This window comes from Hippocampus guttulatus, chromosome 7, assembly GCF_054856545.1.
Source record: "Hippocampus guttulatus isolate MCC_2025c chromosome 7, RoL_Hgut_1.0, whole genome shotgun sequence".
Lineage (NCBI taxonomy): Eukaryota > Metazoa > Chordata > Actinopteri > Syngnathiformes > Syngnathidae > Hippocampus > Hippocampus guttulatus.
In genome coordinates, this window is record NC_141267.1 from 12,169,818 (window position 1) to 12,191,102 (window position 21,285).

General features: G+C 41.8%; 5 protein-coding genes across 6 annotated transcripts in view; 3 read left to right on the forward strand and 2 right to left on the reverse strand.

The window, feature by feature from the left end:
- Nucleotides 1-2,172: 2,172 nt before the first annotated feature.
- Nucleotides 2,173-5,232, reverse strand: aldh7a1 (aldehyde dehydrogenase 7 family, member A1). The gene is made up of 2 exons (XM_086116518.1): nt 5,147-5,232; nt 2,173-4,113 (listed from the first exon to the last, which is right to left on the reverse strand). Exon 2 carries the CDS (start codon nt 4,106-4,108, stop codon nt 2,486-2,488), a length of 1,623 nt encoding a protein of 540 aa, XP_085972644.1. The 5' UTR covers nt 4,109-4,113; nt 5,147-5,232; the 3' UTR covers nt 2,173-2,485.
- Nucleotides 5,233-5,282: 50 nt separating this feature from the next.
- Nucleotides 5,283-11,643, forward strand: actl6a (actin-like 6A). Its single transcript, XM_086116171.1, has 14 exons — nt 5,283-5,434; nt 6,527-6,603; nt 7,231-7,405; nt 8,659-8,759; nt 8,847-8,944; nt 9,333-9,427; nt 9,955-10,061; nt 10,327-10,416; nt 10,500-10,561; nt 10,646-10,760; nt 10,882-10,962; nt 11,076-11,171; nt 11,254-11,340; nt 11,411-11,643. The coding sequence occupies exons 1-14, from the start codon at nt 5,410-5,412 to the stop codon at nt 11,489-11,491; spliced, it is 1,290 nt and encodes a 429-aa protein (XP_085972297.1). The 5' UTR covers nt 5,283-5,409; the 3' UTR covers nt 11,492-11,643.
- Nucleotides 11,644-12,031: 388 nt separating this feature from the next.
- mrpl47 (mitochondrial ribosomal protein L47) lies at nt 12,032-14,664 on the reverse strand. Its single transcript, XM_086116172.1, has 7 exons — nt 14,518-14,664; nt 14,088-14,236; nt 13,935-13,995; nt 13,246-13,342; nt 13,020-13,150; nt 12,349-12,444; nt 12,032-12,259 (listed from the first exon to the last, which is right to left on the reverse strand). Exons 1-7 carry the CDS (start codon nt 14,649-14,651, stop codon nt 12,148-12,150), a joined length of 780 nt encoding a protein of 259 aa, XP_085972298.1. The 5' UTR covers nt 14,652-14,664; the 3' UTR covers nt 12,032-12,147.
- A 245-nt stretch (nt 14,665-14,909) lies between these two features.
- On the forward strand, nt 14,910-19,783 carry ndufb5 (NADH:ubiquinone oxidoreductase subunit B5). The gene is made up of 6 exons (XM_086116612.1): nt 14,910-15,039; nt 15,694-15,776; nt 16,051-16,117; nt 16,192-16,253; nt 17,629-17,735; nt 19,577-19,783. Exons 1-6 carry the CDS (start codon nt 14,922-14,924, stop codon nt 19,695-19,697), a joined length of 558 nt encoding a protein of 185 aa, XP_085972738.1. The 5' UTR covers nt 14,910-14,921; the 3' UTR covers nt 19,698-19,783.
- An 849-nt stretch (nt 19,784-20,632) lies between these two features.
- usp13 (ubiquitin specific peptidase 13) overlaps nt 20,633-21,285 on the forward strand; it is a 36,711-nt gene continuing 36,058 nt past the window's right edge. For both annotated transcript variants that reach the window (XM_086116240.1, XM_086116241.1), the window contains exon 1: nt 20,633-20,982. In XM_086116240.1, the coding sequence (XP_085972366.1) occupies nt 20,872-20,982 (111 nt within the window). In that variant the 5' untranslated portion in view covers nt 20,633-20,871. The remainder of the gene's footprint in view (nt 20,983-21,285) is intronic.

Genomic DNA, 21,285 nt, shown 5'->3' on the forward strand with positions numbered 1-21,285 from the left:
AGCTTCGGGGGGAGAGAGAGAGAGAGAGAGAGAGAGAGAGAGAGAGAGAGAGAGAGAGAGAGAGAGAGAGAGAGAGAGAGAGAGAGAGAGAGAGGGAGGGAGGGAGGGAGGGAGGGAGGGAGGGAGGGAGGGAGGGAGGGAGGGAGAGAGAGAGAGAGAGAGAGAGAGGGAGGGAGGGAGGGAGGGAGGGAGGGAGGGAGGGAGGGAGAGAGAGAGAGAGAGAGAGAGAGAGAGAGAGAGAGAGAGAGAGAGAGAGAGCGCAAAGACGAGCTGGAGTATGAGGCTGCTGTGTGGGAGAGTGAGCATATGGGTGGCACAGAAGATGAGAGATGGAGTGTTTTTTTTTTCATTAAAGGTACAGTGTTGTGAAGTTATCAATGGCTGACATGCTGTTACTACCGCAATGACAATTGATTTCAAACAAATTCAATTGTGGATAGTTGCAGGTAATAGTAATATTAGTATGGGAGTGCCAGTGACTCAAGGTTAAGGCAATCTTGTGTTTTGCACATAATGGAGATCAAGGACTGTTAAAAATGAGTACTCCCCAGAGTTATTAACGAAGAAGTTGGCCTTCATTTCAACAGGCACTACAATGTTGGGAGGGAAAGTTCTAAATTGTATTCTGGCCTTAAATTTGTGACATTAGGTGATAGGAAATTAGGAATCTGAACGTAGATGCCTTTTTGTGTGGTGCTTTTGCATGAAGGCAGAGTTGGAAATGTTCTCGCGATCGGGGGTTTCAGTTTACTTCTTTCATTTGAGTCAGACTACATTTATGCAACAATTGAATACATTTGTACCATTAACGTTATTTGTGATTACATGTCTTAACAGTTCCTTTAGGTTCCTGGTCTTGCAGCACTAGATCCAGCAGATGCCGATGTGCTGAATAATGTGACTCATTTGTGCAACTCAACGCCCTCTTCCGCAATCTAACTTGGTAACTGAAGTTGCATTATTGCCTGACATTGATTATAACTTTTGATGGATTGTTGAATTAACCACTTCAGTTGAATACATACATTGAACAATTCATTGGATATTTTTTCCTGTTTTCTCCGGTTACTCCGGTTTCCTCCTACATTCCAAAAACATGCATGGCAGGGTGAGTGAACACTCCCTAGGTGTGAGTGTGAGTGCGGATGGGTGTTCATCTGTGTGCCCTGCGATTGGCTGCCAACCGGTTCAGGGTGTCCTCCACCTATCACCCAAAGACAGCTGGGATAGGCTCCAGCACGCCCCGCGACCCTTGTGAGGATAGAGCGGATCAAAATAATGGATGGATTTTTTCCCGTTACAACTTAGAAAAGTGGCGATATTGCACGAGGGTATTGGCCAGATGGCACTGAAGCAAAAATGCAGCAGATGGCGCTGTGTTGGCTAAAAAGTCCCCCCCCACCCCATAAATGACTCCGTTGTGAAATACACGCGTAAACATAATCTTTGTCCTTCAGGGCATTTTCGAGATTTTTGTTTTTGCAAAACATGTTGACTTTGTTTCTCCCTGAGTCTCCATGTCATTTCTCTACTATGTACATCATAAATATTAAAAAAATATATTTGTCATCCTGCTAGCCACATTCTGTCATTTCATTAGTGATATTTTATAATAAATCATGCAACAGGTGTGTTGACCGCCACTTGCTTTTTAGGATATTGTGACTTTAGGAATACACAATGAAATGTCGATTAAAGATTTCAGCCAACATATTGTTTACCAAAGGTTACTTAACTCCATTAAAAATAAAATAAAATTGCATGCTTAAAAATCAACTCGTACAATTTTTAATAACTGGTCAATTATTGTAAATAGAATCATAGTAAGCCATTTAACATTGAACTTGTTTTCATCCATTCAATAGTTGGTCAAGTTAATTATAAATATTCATATACATTTCTTCCTATGAGTGAACGCTGGCGCGTTTTGGCTGCCGCTGCTCAACCCGTATTGTTTTGTGTTTTTTGTTATTGTTAAGTGTCCTTGGGTGTCTTGAAAGGCGCTTATAAATAAAATCTATTATTATTATTATTAACACATTAAAACTCTGACTGAAAATGATCAGGTCAACATTTAAGGAGTGCAAGGGCAATAACTACAGTGATGATGCCCATGCATTGTTGTCCACTTTAATATGTAACAGAAATTGATGAATAACATTGTCCATTCCATTGTATCTGCCAGAATAAAAGTTTATTTTTTTATTTTAAGAGAAGTATTTGATTCACTCACATAGCACAACTTGCAAGAGCTTGTACAAAATTGCAGATCAACCTCAACATTGCAGGGTTGCAAAGTGTAAAGAAACATGAAATCTCTGGTTCTATCCCTGTGTCTATCACTCAAACTATAGACCATCATAATCTATGACTATTAGTCTTTATCAAGATGACGTTTTCTAATTCAATGAAGCAATGACAAGGGATGATGTAATCACATTAACTGCTGCTCAGTGCCGAAACAAACAACAAACAGCACCAAGTCTCACTCAAATTTGATTCCCTGTGCAAGAGGAAGATCCTTGCTGTAGTTGATGGTGCAGGTTGAGCGCCTCATGTACTGCTTCCAGGAGTCACTTCCAGACTCTCTGCCTCCTCCTGTGTGCTTCTCCCCACCGAAGGCCCCTCCGATTTCAGCGCCGCTTGTTGGAATATTGACATTCACTATGCCACAGTCGGACCCTTTAGGTCCGAGCCAGCGGAAAATCCGCCCGAGATCTTTGGTAAAGATGCTGCTGGACAGGCCCTGCTTCACCTCGTTGTTCCATGCAAATGCCTCCTCTTCGGTTTTGAACTTGAGGACGTAGAGAATGGGGACAAAGGTTTCTGTGTGGACGATCGCAGAGTCATGAGCCAGACCGGTGATGATGGTGGGCTCCACATAGTTTCCAGGACGGTCCATCACTTTTCCTCCACAGACGACAGTGCCACCTTGCTGCTTGGCCTTCTCAATTGCGGACAGATACTGCTCCACCGCTTGTTTGGTGTGCAGAGGCCCATACAGAGTGCTGGGATCCCAGGGATCTCCAATGCGGACCTGCTTATAGGCCTTGGCGACCCTCTCAATCACTGCATCGTGGACGCTCTCATGCAGCATTAACCTTCTTGTGGTGGTGCAGCGCTGGCCAGCGGTTCCAACAGATGCGAACACCGCAGAGGGCACCACCAGATTAAGATCGGCATCCTCAAACACGATGATGGCGTTGTTCCCGCCGAGTTCCAGCAGCTTGCGGCCGAACCGTTCTTGGACCATCATGCCCACCATCTTGCCAACATTAGTGCTGCCAGTAAAAGACAACAGATCCACCCGCTCGTCTTTGGCCATGGCCGTACCAATATCAGCACCTCCACAGGTCATGGAGCAAATAGCACCCGGCAGGTTGTTCTGCTCAAGCACATCAGCTACAATCTTTGTAACAGCTACACTTGTAAGAGGTGTGGTCGGTGCTCCTTTCCAAAGGCAAACATTGCCACACGTAAGAGCGAGGGCGTTATTCCAGCCATAGACGGCCACAGGAAAGTTGAAAGCAGTGATGACACCGACAAGACCAACTGGGTTCCACTGTTCGATCAGGGCATGGCCTGGTCTTTCTGAAGGCAAGACGGGCCCACCAATCATTCTTGACAGACCGACAGCGTAATCACACACATCAACATATTCCTGAACTTCTCCCACCCCTTCAACATAGATCTTTCCCATTTCTAAAGACACTAAGCTCCCGAGTGCTTTGATTTTCTTTCTCAGGCCATCTCCAATCTGCCGCACAATCTCCCCTCTTTTTGGAGCAGGAATATCAGCCCACATCTTCCAGGCTTCCTTTGTCTTCTGGACAGTCTCTTCATACTCCACCATTGTAGCTTGGGTTACTCTGGCAATCGGCTCATTGTTGGCGGGGCAGTACGAAGTGATAACCTCCCCACTGCCACCCCAGTTGCCATTGTAAACACCGGGGTTGTCCTCAGAGAGACCCAGCTCCTTCAGCCAAGCATATTTAGGTTGACTAATGAGAAGACTTGACATGGCTGCTGACCGGTGAAGAGATGGGAATTTATTCTTCAAGAGGAGCCTGCTGTGTCGGGCAATGGTTAAGTTGAGCCAACGCTGCATGAGTCCTACAAACATACAAAAAATAGTTCCCCACGCTTATAATTTGTAACCAACTACAACATTTGAACAAATTGCACACTTAAATGAAAATGTGATTGTTATTTTCAGTGATGTACAACTTGCATTGCATACAAAACTTGGAGCCAGGTTCTTCTGCTTCATTTCCAACCGCTGCTGGCGCTACAACATCTAACATCATGAAACCTGTTGTTATCTCAGTGTTTTACTACTTTAGTGACATTATTAACTGCAATTGCTGCATTTTAGGTACCCAAATGAGAAACTTGCTACCCAAACCAGAAACTTGCTCCTAAACCCAGCGAAGAATAAGAAAACAGCCGCTAAGTTCCCCTTATGGAATGATCAGCATAGTCCCACCTCTTCCTGAATTTTTGCGAGGAAAAAAACCCCATCATAATGTTTGTAATATAAACAGCTCTTGTCATGGATCACATTCACGTGTACAGGTCATCGTGATACTGTGGCGAGTGGGTGCACAATTAATGACAATTTGTCATCAAACGTCAGTCGCAAACGACATTAAACAAGCTACAAAAATAGAATGTAATGCGCAATACATTTTACTGTAGCGGCTCACGGCTTTCTCTTTTTTGCGTTAATATTAAATACATAATATTTTAGATGTCCAACAAATATCCTCATTATCTTTTCAATTTAATATTACACTTGAAAACTTTGCCCCGCGGTATGCACACAATTATGCCCAAATTGTGTGCAGAAGTGGAAATCTCTAGCTCGTTTAGTTTAATTGTACCCAAACTTTCATACATTCGACGACATTCAAACTCCAAATACTGAAGTGCACACTCTGTTTTGTTGCATATCACTTTCTAAAAGTGTCATGGTTCCCCTGAGGTCAGTGATACGCTATCGAATCGACTGTGGCTCGAGAGTATGAATTCAATGGTCACAGAATGCCACCGTGGTGCAGCTATGGCGTGGCAACTCGTTTCACTGACCCATCAATGTCAAACTTTTTTTTCCTTTTAAGAAATACCTTGCAGGTTTTTCACTTACTTTCCTGTGTGCACGAAGGGCCACGTTCACTGAAGAGCAAGTCGCAGTTTCGTCTCTTGATATGTTCGTCACCACGCCCGCCCCCATTTCGCTGTTTTCTGATTGGACGACCGCTGTGACGCACAAGTGGCGCTCGCTTCGTTACGGATCTATGCTAACTTCAGCAGCTCCAGTCCTTTGTTGTGATTAGCAGTCTACCGTTTGTGATTGTGCATTAATAGGACACATTATTGCATAAACGCTCTGCTGTGAACATTTCCAACATGAGCGGCGGAGTGTACGGGGGCGGTGAGTGGCATTTAGCGGTCACAGAAAGAAATCGCTTTCCCGTGTTGTCCCCCTTTATAGCCTTGTGCATAGCTGGCTAACTGCGCTAGCCATGCTACCGGTTAGCTGTATTGCTGGAATATACGATTATTTATTACACCTCACCATATTCACCACATTGAACAGAAGTGTTTACACTTACTTAATTTACGCAAAGCTCGCGTTTTTGTAGCAGTTCCACGCAGTTAAGATGTTCTTGAATTATTCCGTCTGAGCGCAACGAAATGAATGAAAGTGGGCAGGACGAAACAGAATCCTATCTAAAACAGTGCAAGTAGTTACTAAAGTAAATGGACCGCGTGTTATCGAACAATAATGCTTTGCGGGTATATATTATTACTATAATGCAACGTTCAATCAGTGTGATCAAAAACGTACCGGTATTCCATTATAACGCCCTCATAACACCTTTAGTGAAAATTGCCTTGTGCTAATAGTTCCATGCTACTTTGCTTGGACTCTTGTGAGTAGCAGTTTAGAATAATAATAAGAGCATATTGGCATCATCTGAGACAACGAAAAAGAATGTGGTAAATAGTGTATGTTTGTATTTCATATCAATCTTTATATCTGGTAATTCTAGATGCTGCTTGTCCTGTCTCATAATGTGAAATTATGATGTCGGTCTTTATAGTCTTGTAAGCTTGACCCAAATTGGTGAATTAATGAACCAGCAGTTTGTGATTGTAGTCATGAGTTTGACATGCAGCGTCCATACTCAATAAATTACAATATGCTTGAGTTTCATCGAGGCAACATGTGTAACGGTGGCTACGGTTGCCACTCAGCGATGCTGTGAATGTGAGTGTAACTAATTGATTGTCTCTATCTACCCTGAGATTGACTGGTGACCAGTCCAAGGTGTAGCCTGCCTTTTGCCTGAAGTCAGAGTGCATAGTGAAGTGCATACTCATTCAATAAGAAAAAAATGATGTATTTTTGTGCATACATATGAACAAATTCGCAGTGATTGTCAGTACATTTCAGCACAGTAGGGTCAAGAAATTATAGATTCTGAAAGGAAACTACAGTGTTGTCTTGTATTTTCTCCAGATGAGGTTGGAGCGCTGGTGTTCGACATTGGCTCATACACAGTGAGAGCTGGCTATGCAGGAGAAGACTGTCCCAAGGTAAGAGGACCTCTCATATAACCTGATTCAACATCTATTTTTCCCCCCTCTTTGCGTCTTCATCATCTCTCCGGGGTATGTTGATGAAATGAGGTCTGTCACCCAGGAGACTGACATCATACGTAAATCGAGTTCAGATCATTATGGAAAACTTGTTGGTTTTTCATATATGTGAATATTCATCAAGAAAAGAAATAATCTCTGGTTTAACTTTAAATAAATAACATTTTTAAGTAAAAAATGTAATATTTCTTAACTGTTACAAATGACAAATGGTATAATGCGCCCTAGAAATCTCATGTAATTCATAACTTTTTAAACTCTCAAACTTTGGAACAACATGAGTTGGTGTGACCATCAGTCGTTTAAAAAAAAGGTAATAAAAACAGTTGAAGAAAAGAATATACAAAACAAAATGGACAGAACAAACATAAGCTCCAGCTGAAGAAATTTCAGACTTTTTTTTCCCCATTACATGTCAGTGCTGTGAATAAAGAACAGTTACCTGAGAACCAGTGACATTGTAATCTACTTTTTACAGGCAAGGTGAAATGAGCTAGTTTTGTTGGCAGTAAAGCGAAATCTTGAAAGCTAAAGGAGTGTATGCCCCACCCTCCTCCCCAAAAGGCTGACTTCCCCACGGTGATCGGTGTGACCCTTGACCGAGAGGATGGCACCACTCCCATGGAGACGGATGGCGACAAAGGCAAGCAGAGTGGCACCACTTATTACATCGACACCAACCAGCTGAGGGTCCCGAGGGAGAGCATGGAGGTTATGTCTCCCCTCAAGAACGGCATGAGTGAGTATTTGTGTGTCTCACATTTTTCCCTTCCCAAAGTACGGTGGAAGCTGGCTTTCCAAGTTCAGGGTTTATTATCCGAAATTGCACCAGCTAGCTTTGTGGCTTTATCGCCTGGTCCCTATTACAGATGTGTGATATGACGTAAATCCATCTATGCAACACCAATAAATTCAATTATAGAGCCCACAAATGTAAAGTATGCTGGCCCAGCTGATGATATTCATCAGGATGAGGACCCGTGGAGATGAAACTATTTCAAGGCCATTGTGACACCAATCTTAATTGCAGCAGAGCGTCAATGTAAGACACAGCCTTCCTTAGAGAGCTGGCCTGGAACATCGGTGCACGTAGCTGAAATTACTATCTATAAAAACTCACCATTGCTCTATTTTGATGAAACTGACCCAGTGGTGGCAGTGATGATGAAACAACCATGTTTTTTGTTCGGGTGACACACAAAGGCAGTAAGACCTTCAGCGCATATTGAGCATGCTATTTTATTTATCCTTTGGAAGGTAATTTTATGAGTGGTCTGCATATGACGAGTGTCAAAGTTGTTTTTGCACTGGCCACATTGTGCTGGAGTTATGGTTGGCCTGAGAGGACTAGTTATGGTATAATATGCCCAAAAGGAAAACAATCACGGTTGTATGCACCTCTTAAGTTTACAGTACAGTAAGGGAACGAAAGCATAAAAAACTACTTGTCTTTTGGTGTAAATGGGAACAAATGAGAAAAAACTTCTTTTTTTTTTTTAATGATTGTTTTTTTTAAGGGGAAGTTGACCCCCCCCCCCCACCAATTTTTTTTCATCAAAATGTTGTATGCACCCCCACTAGTCTAAAAACGACATTCTGAATAATATTGCATTTGAGGACTATGAATAAAGCAGCAAAATTCACCTGTTTTTAGCCATCTCAGGGGGCGGCCATTTTGCCACTTGCTGTTGTCTGAAAGTGACATCACAGTTTGCAGGGCTGAGGGAACGGCCATTCATGGCTCACATCACATGACCCAACTCAGAAAACAGCAATGTCGATTTGAATTTGATTATTTGTTATTAGAATCACTCCATCATATTCCACAATCACCCTGGAATTTGGTTATTTTTATGACTAGATTTTAACAGAATTCTATCAAATATTGTGGCAGGCTTTTAAAAGTGAGCCACATAAAATATGAGTCCCTGACCCATGTTTTTTATGTAGTACATTCATCTTGCTTTTTTTCCCCTCATGCCTCCGTCATAGTTGAAGACTGGGACAGTTTCCAAGCCATTTTGGATCACACATACAGGATGCACTTCAAATCAGAACCAAGCCTGCATCCAGTCCTTATGTCTGAAGCATCGGTGAGTTACTCTCTCTGCAAGCTGGAATTTTGAGTGCATATGGCATCTTTTTTGACTCTTGTCAAATCATGTGTTTTGTTTCTACAGTGGAACACACGGGCAAAACGAGAGAAACTGACCGAACTGATGTTTGAGCACTACAACATACCCGCCTTCTTTCTTTGCAAATCAGCCGTGCTGTCTGCGTATCCTTTGTGCATTTTTTTTTTAATACTACTACTCCATAATGCATTCAGCACTCTGGATAAGGCATTATCACGTCTGCCTCACAGTTCTGAGGTTTAAATTTTGGCTTGGGTCTTCCTTTGTGAAGGTTGCATGTTGTCCTTGTGCTTGTGTGGGAATTGTCTGGGTACTCTGGCTTCCCCCCATATTACAAAAACATGCATGTTAGGTTCATTGAAGATTCTAAATTGTCCTCAGGTATGAATGGTCGTTTGTCTATGTGAACCCAGGATGGAGTCTTGCCCAAAGCCGGCTGGGATAGGCTCCAAGTGAGATAGAAAATGGATGGTCCATAATGTCCATAAGCGTGTCATACATTTATTGGTACGATTCCTTTACTCGGAGAAGCTTCGCCAACGGGCGGTCGACAGGCTTGGTCCTGGACAGTGGGGCGACACACACCACAGCCATACCGGTGCATGACGGCTACGTCCTGCAGCAAGGTAACTCACAATTGTTCCTTTTTATTTACGCATCTTATTTGATCAAGTTTAACCTGCAAACATAGGAAATGTGAATGCAAACCATGACCATACCTAATGTGCTGTCCTTCCTGGTTCTTCTGTGGGGTTTATTGTCTTAATGCTGCATTACCGTTACCAACTGGCACTGTCCTTCCACCGCAATGAGACTCATGTGGATTGATGCTTGGAATGGTTCCCGAGCTTTGTCGTGGTTTCATTTGTATACCTGTTAACTATTGAAGTAACTGTAGGCCTACATTAGCATTTGGTTGGTAAAATGAATTGAATGGATGTAGTTGATCCAGTTTGCATGTTGAGCTGGGCTTGTGTGGGTTTTATTCCCGCTTTGTCCCACATTTCAAGAATGTACTCCTGGGGCTCATTTTTCCAGAAGGTTTTGGTATAAGCCGTATTTGTCTAATTGTTTGGGCTGTTTGTCTTGGGAAGTTCTGCTGTATGTGTGTTTTGTGTTGGTGACTGCAAATGTTATTTGTTTTCTGGCACAGGCATCGTCAAGTCGCCCCTGGCTGGAGACTTCATGAGCATGCAGTGTCGAGAACTCTTCCAGGAGTTGAATGTTGAAATAATTCCACCCTATATGATTTCATCAAAGGTAAAACACCTTTGATCATTCATATTGAGTATGATGCTTTCGAAGTATGGAATTGTAATTATCGGACAAACAGTGGCTGCGTATTCTGTTGCTCACGTTTCCGAATTCTAATGTAAGTTTTGATTATGGTATTCCATTGACATTGAGATAACAGAGTAATATTTTTAATAACTTGCATTTTTTTTGTGGGGGTGGGGGGGGGGGGTCACTTGAAGTGTATTGCCCAATCTTAAATTGGAATTTACATCACTATTTTTCATGCCAGGATCCAGTGCGGGAGGGATCGCCGGCCAGCTGGAAGAAAAAGGAGAAACTACCTCAAGTCACCCGCTCGTGGCACAACTACATGTGCAATGTCAGTAGTAGCTGCAAGCCATGGCAGCCCACTTGATACTACAATTTGTATTAATACAAGATGTTTCTGCTTTGGCATTACAGTGTGTCATTCAAGACTTCCAGGCGTCTGTGCTGCAGGTGTCTGATTCACCATATGACGAACAGTAAGAACGCCGAATCCTTCTTTTTCATGCTAAAAGGCACTCAAGTAGATTCAAACAACAATGAATACAATCCTCTTCCTTCAGGGTTGCTGCCCAGATGCCCACAGTGCACTATGAGCTGCCCAATGGCTACAACTGTGACTTTGGGGCGGAGAGGTTGAAAATACCAGAGGGCCTTTTTGACCCCTCTAACGCCAAGGTAGGCTTGACCTCATTTTATAGCACATGGACCATGTATATCAGTAAACATCACACACAATGCATTAAAATTTTTGTGCCGTGTTTGGAAGTAGTTACAATGTCTCATGATCCACTGTCAGGGCTTGTCTGGAAACACGATGTTAGGAGTTGGCCACGTGGTGACAACCAGCGTGGGAATGTGCGACATTGACATTCGGCCGGTGAGTAAACAGTCAGGCTCAGCGTGATCATGTATTTTAGTGCTATTAAAGCTTCAGATAATGTTTGAAGTTAGAAATGACCATCTTAGGCAGATCTTTGTCTTGTGTGTCAGGGTCTGTACGGCAGCGTTGTGGTGACGGGAGGAAACACGCTGATTCAGGGCTTCACTGATCGCCTCAACAGAGAATTGTCCCAGAAAACACCGCCGGTGTGTGCTCAACAACTGCATTTTATTGCGTTGACTAAAAAAAGTCAAAAAGAATACATGGACAACATGTTTGTTTTTACAGAGTATGCGACTGAAGCTTATCGCCAACAACACCACAGTCGAGCGCAGGTTTAGCGCGTGGATCGGAGGCTCCATTCTAGCATCACTTGTAAGAACACGGGAAGTGCTGTTGACATGTTATCTGAGTAGACACATCACATGATTTCCTTCTCTTCCAGGGAACCTTTCAACAAATGTGGATCTCTAAACAAGAGTATGAGGAGGGAGGAAAGCAGTGCGTGGACAGAAAGTGCCCTTGATCTACAGAAAACCAACAAATAAATCTCATTTTGTATTATGTTTTTTAAGCAGTTTGTTCACACACCGTGTTTGTGGATGTGTTGTAGCAACATACACACTCACAATTTTGTCTAATATTTTGTTGAAGTGAGATTAAATTTCTTTGCCATAATGTTCAGTCTGGTGCTTTATCTTTGGATGACAAGTGGTTGACAGAAAACTCACAGTAACTAAATCTAAATCTTATTTTTCTACTTTTTCCCCCCGCTTCCTTTTTAGCCGTCTACCATACCGAATACAGCAAACTTGCTTCCCACAGTGCATAAATATTTATGCGTTTGGGCGTGAGAAAGTTCACTTTGAATAATAAGTGAGAGTTTTGTCTAAACTTGGAATTGAAGTGACTGTCTGTGGTGCATAAACCTCTGTGTACAAAGAAATCATCGTTGACAAAGGCTTCATTGCATCACTTGAAGTAATAAACTATTTAATTGTTTACTGTTCAATGGCTCCATCTTATTATGAAATGATCACAAAACTGCATGAAAAGAAGTCAAATGCACATTGTAAGGTAATAGTTTATCGTACATGATCACATGAGTTGTCTTCATTTTCACTCAATTTTCAATGAAGCACGTGACAGTGACTTGTATTGGACAAGAATAACTGAAAATTTTTACAAAGCCGGAACCTTCATCTTGGGGAACTTTGCTTGAAGTTTGGCCAGCTTTTGCTTTTCCATGTTTGCTTTCCTGTACTTCTCCCTTAAGAACTTCTCAATGCGTAACCTGCAAGGCGGGTAGCACAAAGACACGGGACATTTAATGTACAATGTACAGTTTGACATTATGAATGTTGACTGTGTACCATATCCTACCTGATGTGCGGTTCAACAAACTTGGGCGTGTAAAACTTCTTTCTCTTGTATTTTCTATTCATATACCAAGGAATGGCATATTCTTTGAATCGATACCTAGATACCCAGAACACATTTTTTAGTGATGCCCACACAGTTCAGAACACAGTTTAGTGATGCCCACACAAAAATGTTTATAATTGCCTGTAAATGCCAAAAGATAAGACTGTAATGCACGTTTTTTTCAATGACAAATAACAAACATGTATTTACTGGTTGAGAGATAGAAAGACAAATTAGCCCACTCTTTCAGGTTGTCACAAATGTGTAAGTTGGACTGAGCATAAATTGACTCATCACGCCCCAATCGTGTAGCACAGGGAAGATGTGCTAAGGAAAAGACCAATGTTATGTTATTCATAAGCGTTGAGATAATGAATAAACGTAGTCAGCATATACTCCGAAAGAGTACGGGCCAAGTCTGTTTTTGTTGTTGTGTTTTATTGGTTAAAAGGTGACTTAATAGTAGATGTCTGAGGAAAAAAATCTACCAATAGGTTCTGACAAACCGCAAATATTACTGTACATGCCATTTACACCAGCATCGACTTGATAAAATGAATATGTGAATGTGATTATGTACATTTTTCTGAACATTTTTGGTCGTACTTTGAATGTGTACAAGCTCTCACCAATAGACAAATCCAAACACGTTTTTCCTCCAGGCCCCTGGTCTGCCCTTCTCTTGGCCTGTTTGGAGCAGACGCAGTGAAGTCTCTCTTTCAGTCACAACCGTCTCCAACCTGATCATTGACCGCTCAACCTAGGAGAAAGAAAAGCATTTTTTTTCATTAATTAAAAAAAAAAAAAAAGAGCATTGACAAATCTGCCTTGAAGTAATCCAAGCGTGATACCAACCTTCCGTAGTCTCTCTGGACTCGGCATCTGAACCCTTTGCCTTTTTGCTTCCTGCTCCAGTGTGAGAAGCATGTTCCTTTCTTTCAACAGCACATACCTGACAAAAGTACATCATAAATATTAAAAAAATATATTTGTCATCCTGCTAGCCACATTCTGTCATTTCATTAGTGATATTTTATAATAAATCATGCAACAGGTGTGTTGACCGCCACTTGCTTTTTAGGATATTGTGACTTTAGGAATACACAATGAAATGTCGATTAAAGATTTCAGCCAACATATTGTTTACCAAAGGTTACTTAACTCCATTAAAAATAAAATAAAATTGCATGCTTAAAAATCAACTCGTACAATTTTTAATAACTGGTCAATTATTGTAAATAGAATCATAGTAAGCCATTTAACATTGAACTTGTTTTCATCCATTCAATAGTTGGTCAAGTTAATTATAAATATTCATATACATTTCTTCCTATGAGTGAACGCTGGCGCGTTTTGGCTGCCGCTGCTCAACCCGTATTGTTTTGTGTTTTTTGTTATTGTTAAGTGTCCTTGGGTGTCTTGAAAGGCGCTTATAAATAAAATCTATTATTATTATTATTATTATAAAAGAGAGAAGCTTTAACCACTGTTCCCCCTCCCCAAAAATTGCACATTTAGATCAAATGTGAACAATATAATGTTACCAGAGTTTGTGCAAGTCCTCGTTGCTCTTTGTTCTCAGTTGTTTGGCAGTCCAAGGTGCACCTGTGATACAATAACCCCCAAAATTGAGTATGAACAATTATGATAAATATGAACTGTTCACCATCTGAATGTGTTGGTTGTTTCTGTTTTACCTGATTTCACCTTGCTCTCTCCCCAATTCTCTGGGAGGTCAAAGAACTCATCCAGTCCCCTTCTGTGAACACTTGTGTGAAAGGTGTGACACTGAACTAGAGCGATGCAGCGACTGGACCAGCACTTGGCAACAAGTGGCAACTTGTCCCTTGGTGGGGGTGAAAACATGTTTAGTCTCCCTTCTCTCATATGTACTCAGGACACATGACTGGGTGTTGATTGCTGGTGTAGCCACAGTTTCCTCGAGAAATGTCAATAATGCTACACTCCCACAATGAAAAATGAGCAGGTTTAATCGATAAGTTTAACCGAGTTGATAACTACTAATTTCAACGTGCCATAGGTCTTGGGGTCAGAGAAAAAAAATCTTGGGTTACACGAAGCTAATGATGAACTAGCCCAAATTCGTAAATATAAACCAATTCTTACCTGCAAAAATAAGGATTGAGATTTGGCAAACTAGCGGGATATCGTTGAATATTTATCTGCGAGGATATTCGACAAGCATTCTGCAGCTGTTTGCAAAGACTCAAGACGCGTCCTGCTGAAGAGGACGTCGCCATTTTTACAACACATCCGTCATCCTCAGATTACCCAGCATGCATTTCCGTAGGATAATATTTTAATACATATTGAATTTTTAGGTACATGACGGTGAATACGGTAAAACTCTAATTATACTTTTAAAAACAATTTAAAATACATTCAACATTTAAAAATGGATTAAAATCTGTTAAAAGTGTTTGCCCTTTCTAATTATGGCGGCTTTCGCTTCAATGTCTTTCAACAGCGAATCACAGCGTGTTTTGTTGAGGCGTCATCCCACAGTAGCCATGGTGGGTATGAGTCTACTCAGGTCTGCTGCTGGAATCGCAGCCAGACTGAGTCCACTAAAAACTGGAAATGCGGCGACAAATTTACTTGCTCGAACAATACCACGGACGGAAAAAGGTGTGTGACACCACGACTCAGTCAACCGTTGGAATTTTGTGAGAGGGGCCTGTCGTTTCTTCTTGTGACCTTGCGAAAGGTTTTGTTAGCATGCTAATGATAGCTAGGTGGCACAATTTGCAATGCAGTCAATATGAAATAATACGTTGAATCAACGGAATCTTTATTACATAAGTGGATGCACCTGAAAGATTTTTGTGACATAATTCATGTCCAAGTTTTCTACATCTGTAAAATTGACTTGAAAATGTAACTTGATTAAAGTCATTATGTCAGGAAGAGTTTTGTGTCTTATAAAAGAAAAGAAAATAGACTAAAACAGGATAATGTCTGAGCTCACTTTAAATATTCTCCCACATCCACTCATTGTCTGTATAGTGCTTGTCTTCAATGAGGTTGTTACTCAGCTGGAGCCTACACCAGCTGATTTTAGGAGAGAACAGGGGGACATCTTGGCCTGATCGCTCATGTTTTTGGAATTTGGAAAGAAGTCCAAGAAACCCCATGTTCATCCACAAGCCAAACAAAGTGGCGGGAGCAGAGATTCAAACGCTGAGCCTCAGAACACTGAAGCACTCACTGACCTGCCTATTCTCACGCAGTATAATTAAGCCCTTGGTCCATGTTCATGACTTAAACTCTTGTGTTTTTTAGTGGCTGTCCGTTGGGGTCATGGGAAGAAAATGTTTGTCATCAAACCAACTGAGTACTATGACAAGAGATTTCTGCGTTTGTTGGTGAGTTTAAAGGAGACCTTTTATGTAATTTTCACCATCTAAATTGTGTCTTATGAAAGGTCCCTGACATTCTTGTTTCAAAATGCACACAGAGAATGAAGATTTACTTTACATTTAATATTAATTTTGTCACAAGCTTTCATTACCATGATGACAGAGCCAGAGTGTTGGACGAAACATGTGCTTACTACTACTTAGTGTTGCCAAATTGGCAAATTTCCAATTCATATTCATACAGACGACCACAAATGACAATTTCTTCTTTTCCACTTAGAAATACTATGTCCTGCTGACTGGTATTCCAGTGGCAATAATTGTCACATCTGTGAATCTCTTCATTGGTGAGTGATCCAACACCTTGGATTCAACCCAACTTTCATTCTGGACTATAATTGTGCGTGATTGTGTTGTAAAGGTGAAGCGGAGCTGGTGGAAACCCCTGAGGGTTATGAACCTGAGCACTGGGAATACTACAAGGTATGTAGCTGCTTCCCCAACATAATAAATTGTGGCGGTCTTGTCTTCCTATAATATGTGGATGAAAATAATGCCTGCAATAAATGATAGGGTGATCGATATAACAATCGATTCTAAATATATTTGATTGCCCCAGTCCTATGATAAAATATTGACAGGGGTGTGGAAAAAAGTAATCAGAACGTGACTTTAAAACATAATGTATGAGTAATATATTTGTGACTTGGCCAATTATTGTTAGTCACAAGGGGTTCTGGGTTGTTATCGCTGCAATGAACAAGGGACTACTTGTATATCACTATTTCATCAAAATTCATAAAAAATATTTGTCTATGTTTTTAAAGTGTGCTGACATTATGAGCCTCAAACCCTAACTCGGAGTTAGTATTACCACTCTTAGATTGATCTCTCAAATAGCCATGATAATGTACAATGTAGTGAAATAATTTTTTTCAATTTACAATAATGCCCCACATGTGCATAGTTCAATATTTGTAAATTCACTTGTTCATGTAATTATTTTGGGACCCATTCTCCGTTATTTGCAAAAAAAACAGTGCTTACTGTATTTTGTGGTTCTCTGGATAGTGATGCTTTTTTCTACAATGCCATAACCTGCCACAAGATGGCACTAAAGCCCAACTAATAGGAACACTTGACATGCACCGTCATTGCAATTGCGTTGCGTTGTTTCAAAATCTGGTAATCTCAGCCATTTATTAATGTAAAATGGTTAATGTAGGTTAATGTAAAATGTGTTTGAAATTAAGCTAAAGTATTCTGGGATCAGGGCGGCCCGGTAGTCCAGTGGTTAGCACGTCGACTTCACAGTGCAGAGGTACCGGGTTCAATTCCAGCTCCGGCCTCCCTGTGTGGAGTTTGCATGTTCTCCCCGGGCCTGCGTGGGTTTTCTCCGGGTGCTCCGGTTTCCTCCCACATTCAAAAAACATGCATGGCAGGCTGATTGAACGCTCTAAATTGTCCCTAGGTGTGAATGTGAGCGTGGATGGTTGTTCGTCTCTGTGTGCCCTGCGATTGGCTGGCAACCGATTCAGGGTGTCCCCCGCCTACTGCCCGAAGACAGCTGTGATAGGCTCCAGCACCCCCCGCGACCCTAGTGAGGATCAAGCGGTTCGGAAAATGGATGGATGGATGGATGGATTCTGGGATCATAGCTTGTGTTATAGTTATGCTTTAAGCAATTCATATTGGCAATTATTGACAACAAAAAAATGGGGGCGCGCCAATTATATGTAGATTTTTACTATTCATGGCAGGGATTTGTCACTTTAGTTACTGTTATTCTTTAATATCATGAAACAGAATGCTGTAATGATCTAATGCCATGTAAACATTATTTCCCTTGCTATTACAGCACCCCATCACTAGGTGGATTTCTCGAAACATATCTCACTCCCCAGTGAAGGACTATGAAAAGATGATGGCTGCGATCCATATAGAAAAAGAGAAGGCAGACATGAGGTAGGCGGAACCACAGTTTTTCATTGTTTTGCAAGTAGCTATTTGTCAACTGAATCTCAGTTAATACAATCCATCCACAAATCCATGCATTCTGTTCTGCTTATCCACACAAGGGTCACAGGCATTTTAACATTTGAATTGTCTATGGAATACTCACGTTTCTCAGTTAAAAAAAAAAAAAATTGTAATTATCAAGATCATGAAAATTTAAATGAGGAACTATTTCTGAATATGTTAAGCGTTCAATTTTAATTGAACAATAGGCATGAAATAACGTAACTTCTGTACAGAATTGTAATTTATAAATGTAAGTGATTAGAACGTGGCAGACCTAGTTCTGTTTTTATAGAATTTTACAGATTTTAAGAGGTAGTACAGTTAAGTAGTAAGACTTGTTAAATGATTTGCAGTAGAATATAACTACAAAGACGAATACATGCACTATTATACAAATACCGTATTTTCACGACCATTCGGCGCACCGTATGGTTGGGCGCAGTCTCATTAATGGGTGCTATTTCTGTATTTTACACATAGACAAAACGCACTGTATTATTGGGCGCAATTTTAAAGTGGTAAAACATACGCCAGCTTAAACATACGGCATGCATGCGCGCACGCTAAAAACACGTTAGCTTGAAGCATACGGTAGCATGCCAAGACATACAGATACAAGCTAAAAACACGTTTTTAAAAAGGCAACATAAGCAAAACTGAGTTCCGTTGTATTTTATTTAGCCATCGTACAATGTACTCACGTTTTTCGATCAATCATCACCCAGAAATCCATCAAAGTCCTCATCCTCTGTATCAGAATTGAACAATTGTGCAAGTACCGGTAATCCATCAAAAACGCCGTGTTCCCTCTCATTGTCAGTCACTCTCATTGCCATGTGGCTCCACAGAAATGATGCCGGCTTTGCCAAAAACTCGAACAACAGTGCAAGCAGACACGTTCGTCCAAGCAGCCACAATCCATTCGCAAATTGTGGCGTAACTCGCCCGGCGCTGCCTCTCACTCTTTGTAAAGTTGTGTTTGCCATCGATCATTCATTGTTCCCATGCCGTTCGCAACTTTACTTTGAACGCCCGGTTGATGCCGATGTCCAGCGGTTGGAGTTCTTTAGTCAAGCCTCCGGGAATAAGGGCAAGCTCAGAGTTCATTTGCTTGACTTGGTTTTTCACCGCTGCTGTGAGATGGGCACGCATGCCAAAAGCATAACCGATGGCTTGAAGTTTGAACTGAGCTTCGTAGGCGTGTCTCTTTGTAGAATTTATTTTCGGGGGTTCTTAGAAACCAAAACCGAAGTTGTTTTGCAACAATGCACATAGCCACACTCTATACAGGTGTTGGTACCTGCTTGGGGCGTACCTTTAGCGTCCACTTACACGCCCACCCTTCACTCATTGGCGGACTTCTTCCCCACATGCCTGTCGTCACTCACGTCTGCCTTTTCTCTCTCTCTCTCTCTCCATATATGTATATATACACGCCCACCCTTCACTGATTGGCCGACTTCTTTGCCGCATGCCTGTCCACAGTCACTTTCGCCTTTTCTCTATATAAACAGCGTGTCGGCTGTCAGTCAGGTTTTGGAACTCAGCGCATACACAAGACGCTCCGCATCATAAGGCGTCCTGTCCATTTTGGAGAAAATTTAAGACTTTTAATGGCGCCTTATAGTCGTGAAAATACGGTAAGTTAAAAACTTAAAGTGTAATGACCAGTCAGTCTGTTTTCCATTTGTCTTGTAGGAAGCCTTTTATTTGGCTTTAGAGGAGCCACTGTATTGTCAATGTCTGTCTATTGAGTCGGTGTTCTGTCTGTCTGTGGTCAATAGGCTGGCGCAGCTTGAGGTGCGGAAACACATGCGGCAGAGAGGAGACGGTCCCTGGTTCCACATTGAGACCGTCAACAAGGAGCTCATCGACACCACCCCCAAGGCAACACCCGATGACTGAACCAGATTGTTGTCAGTACGTTGTGCTGGTGTGGCTTGCTGTTTGTACATTTTTCCCCCCTTAAATAAAAATATCTTTAAGTGTAACTATTGTGTATTTGTGTGTGTTTTTGTATGGGAAGCTTTGTTCACTGCTTTATGAAGAGAAAAATTCACATTTATAAGGACAAAAAAACACATATAGGTCACAACGTTAAGCATTTCATAATAATTTCAAGCTTTACAAAGATAATGGGCAGGTGTAATCGGGTTCATTTAACAATGTTTTATTTTCTCCAGTGAGTAGTGAACTGCACTACATCACATTCAGACTCCAACAAATTATTTTGATTTTATTGTTTGTTCATTGTGTTTAATTCCATGAAAAACCCCTCCAAACAAAACAATAAAACAGGTACCGGTATGTTACATCCGATAGTGGTCTCTGTGCTGATAGATGATGTGCCCCATTTAACTGCCTCGTTGTAGTGGTTTTATTTATGAAGTATAAGGAAGGTTCCAGGGCTGAGAGACGTGATATTTTTCTGTTTAAATAAGGTTGGGAAACTGATCTTCAGGTTGCCCTGACCAGCTATTGTTGTAGTAACACCGACGGCCACTGTGGGGCAGGGCCGAGTTGAATGAATTTATCAGTGTACATGTTTACTGTTATAGACAAAGCATCAATATTCCTTGATTTATGTCGTTCGCGAAATATTAATGTTTTGAGCATTTTGTTTCATCAAGTGTCCACTGATGGAGTGATAGTGTTTTCATCGTTGCACGGTGTAAAATGCTTGGTTGTTTCCTTGAACGGTTGGTTGTCACGCGGCGTAGTAGTAAGCGTGGGCGTCTGCATGAATCACCTCCAGACGTGGGAGTGGCTCCTGTGCAGAAATATTCCCATGCGATGCCATATCACGCTGGAAAACAAACACTTGAACCCCAGTGTTTGTAGCATACCGCCCCGCCTCCCGTGTGTCTTCTGAATTCGTCATTTTTAAATAGTATTTTGATGTTTCCCAGCGTCACGCCCCCGCCGCCGCCGTCCCTTTGCACCCTGCTTCCTCCCTCCCTCCAATGGCCGGAGGAATGTAGTCTTGGTTGGCCACTTTAAAAATAGCAAACCTCGTCTCTGAGGGCGCGCGGCTCCGGTGGCTGCCCTGCACTGTGCTGCGAGGAGTGGGAATGCCAACATGGCTACAGACCTCGGCGAGCTGCTGGTCCCGTACATGCCCACCATCAGAGTGCCCAAGACCGGAGACAGGGTGTTCAAGAGCGAGTGCGCCTTCTCCTTCGACTCCCCGGTAAGTGCGCACTTTATTCCCTTGCGGGGCGGGGGGCTGAAGATGAACCTGCAACATATTTATTGTTGAACCTGAATGGATTTTTACACTTGAGGAGATGGAGACAGGTGAGTGGATGGAGAGGCTTTCCTTGACTATGTCAGGCCCCACACAGCTGGTGCAAGTTGCCGCCACCTGTCTGGTGGTTACCGTTTAAATTGAGACAGGGTTCCTCGGTTTACGGCGGAGTTAAATTTGTACGACGGTGATCTAATCTGATCTGATCTATCTAATCTTAATAGGTCTATCACACAAAGTCCTAAT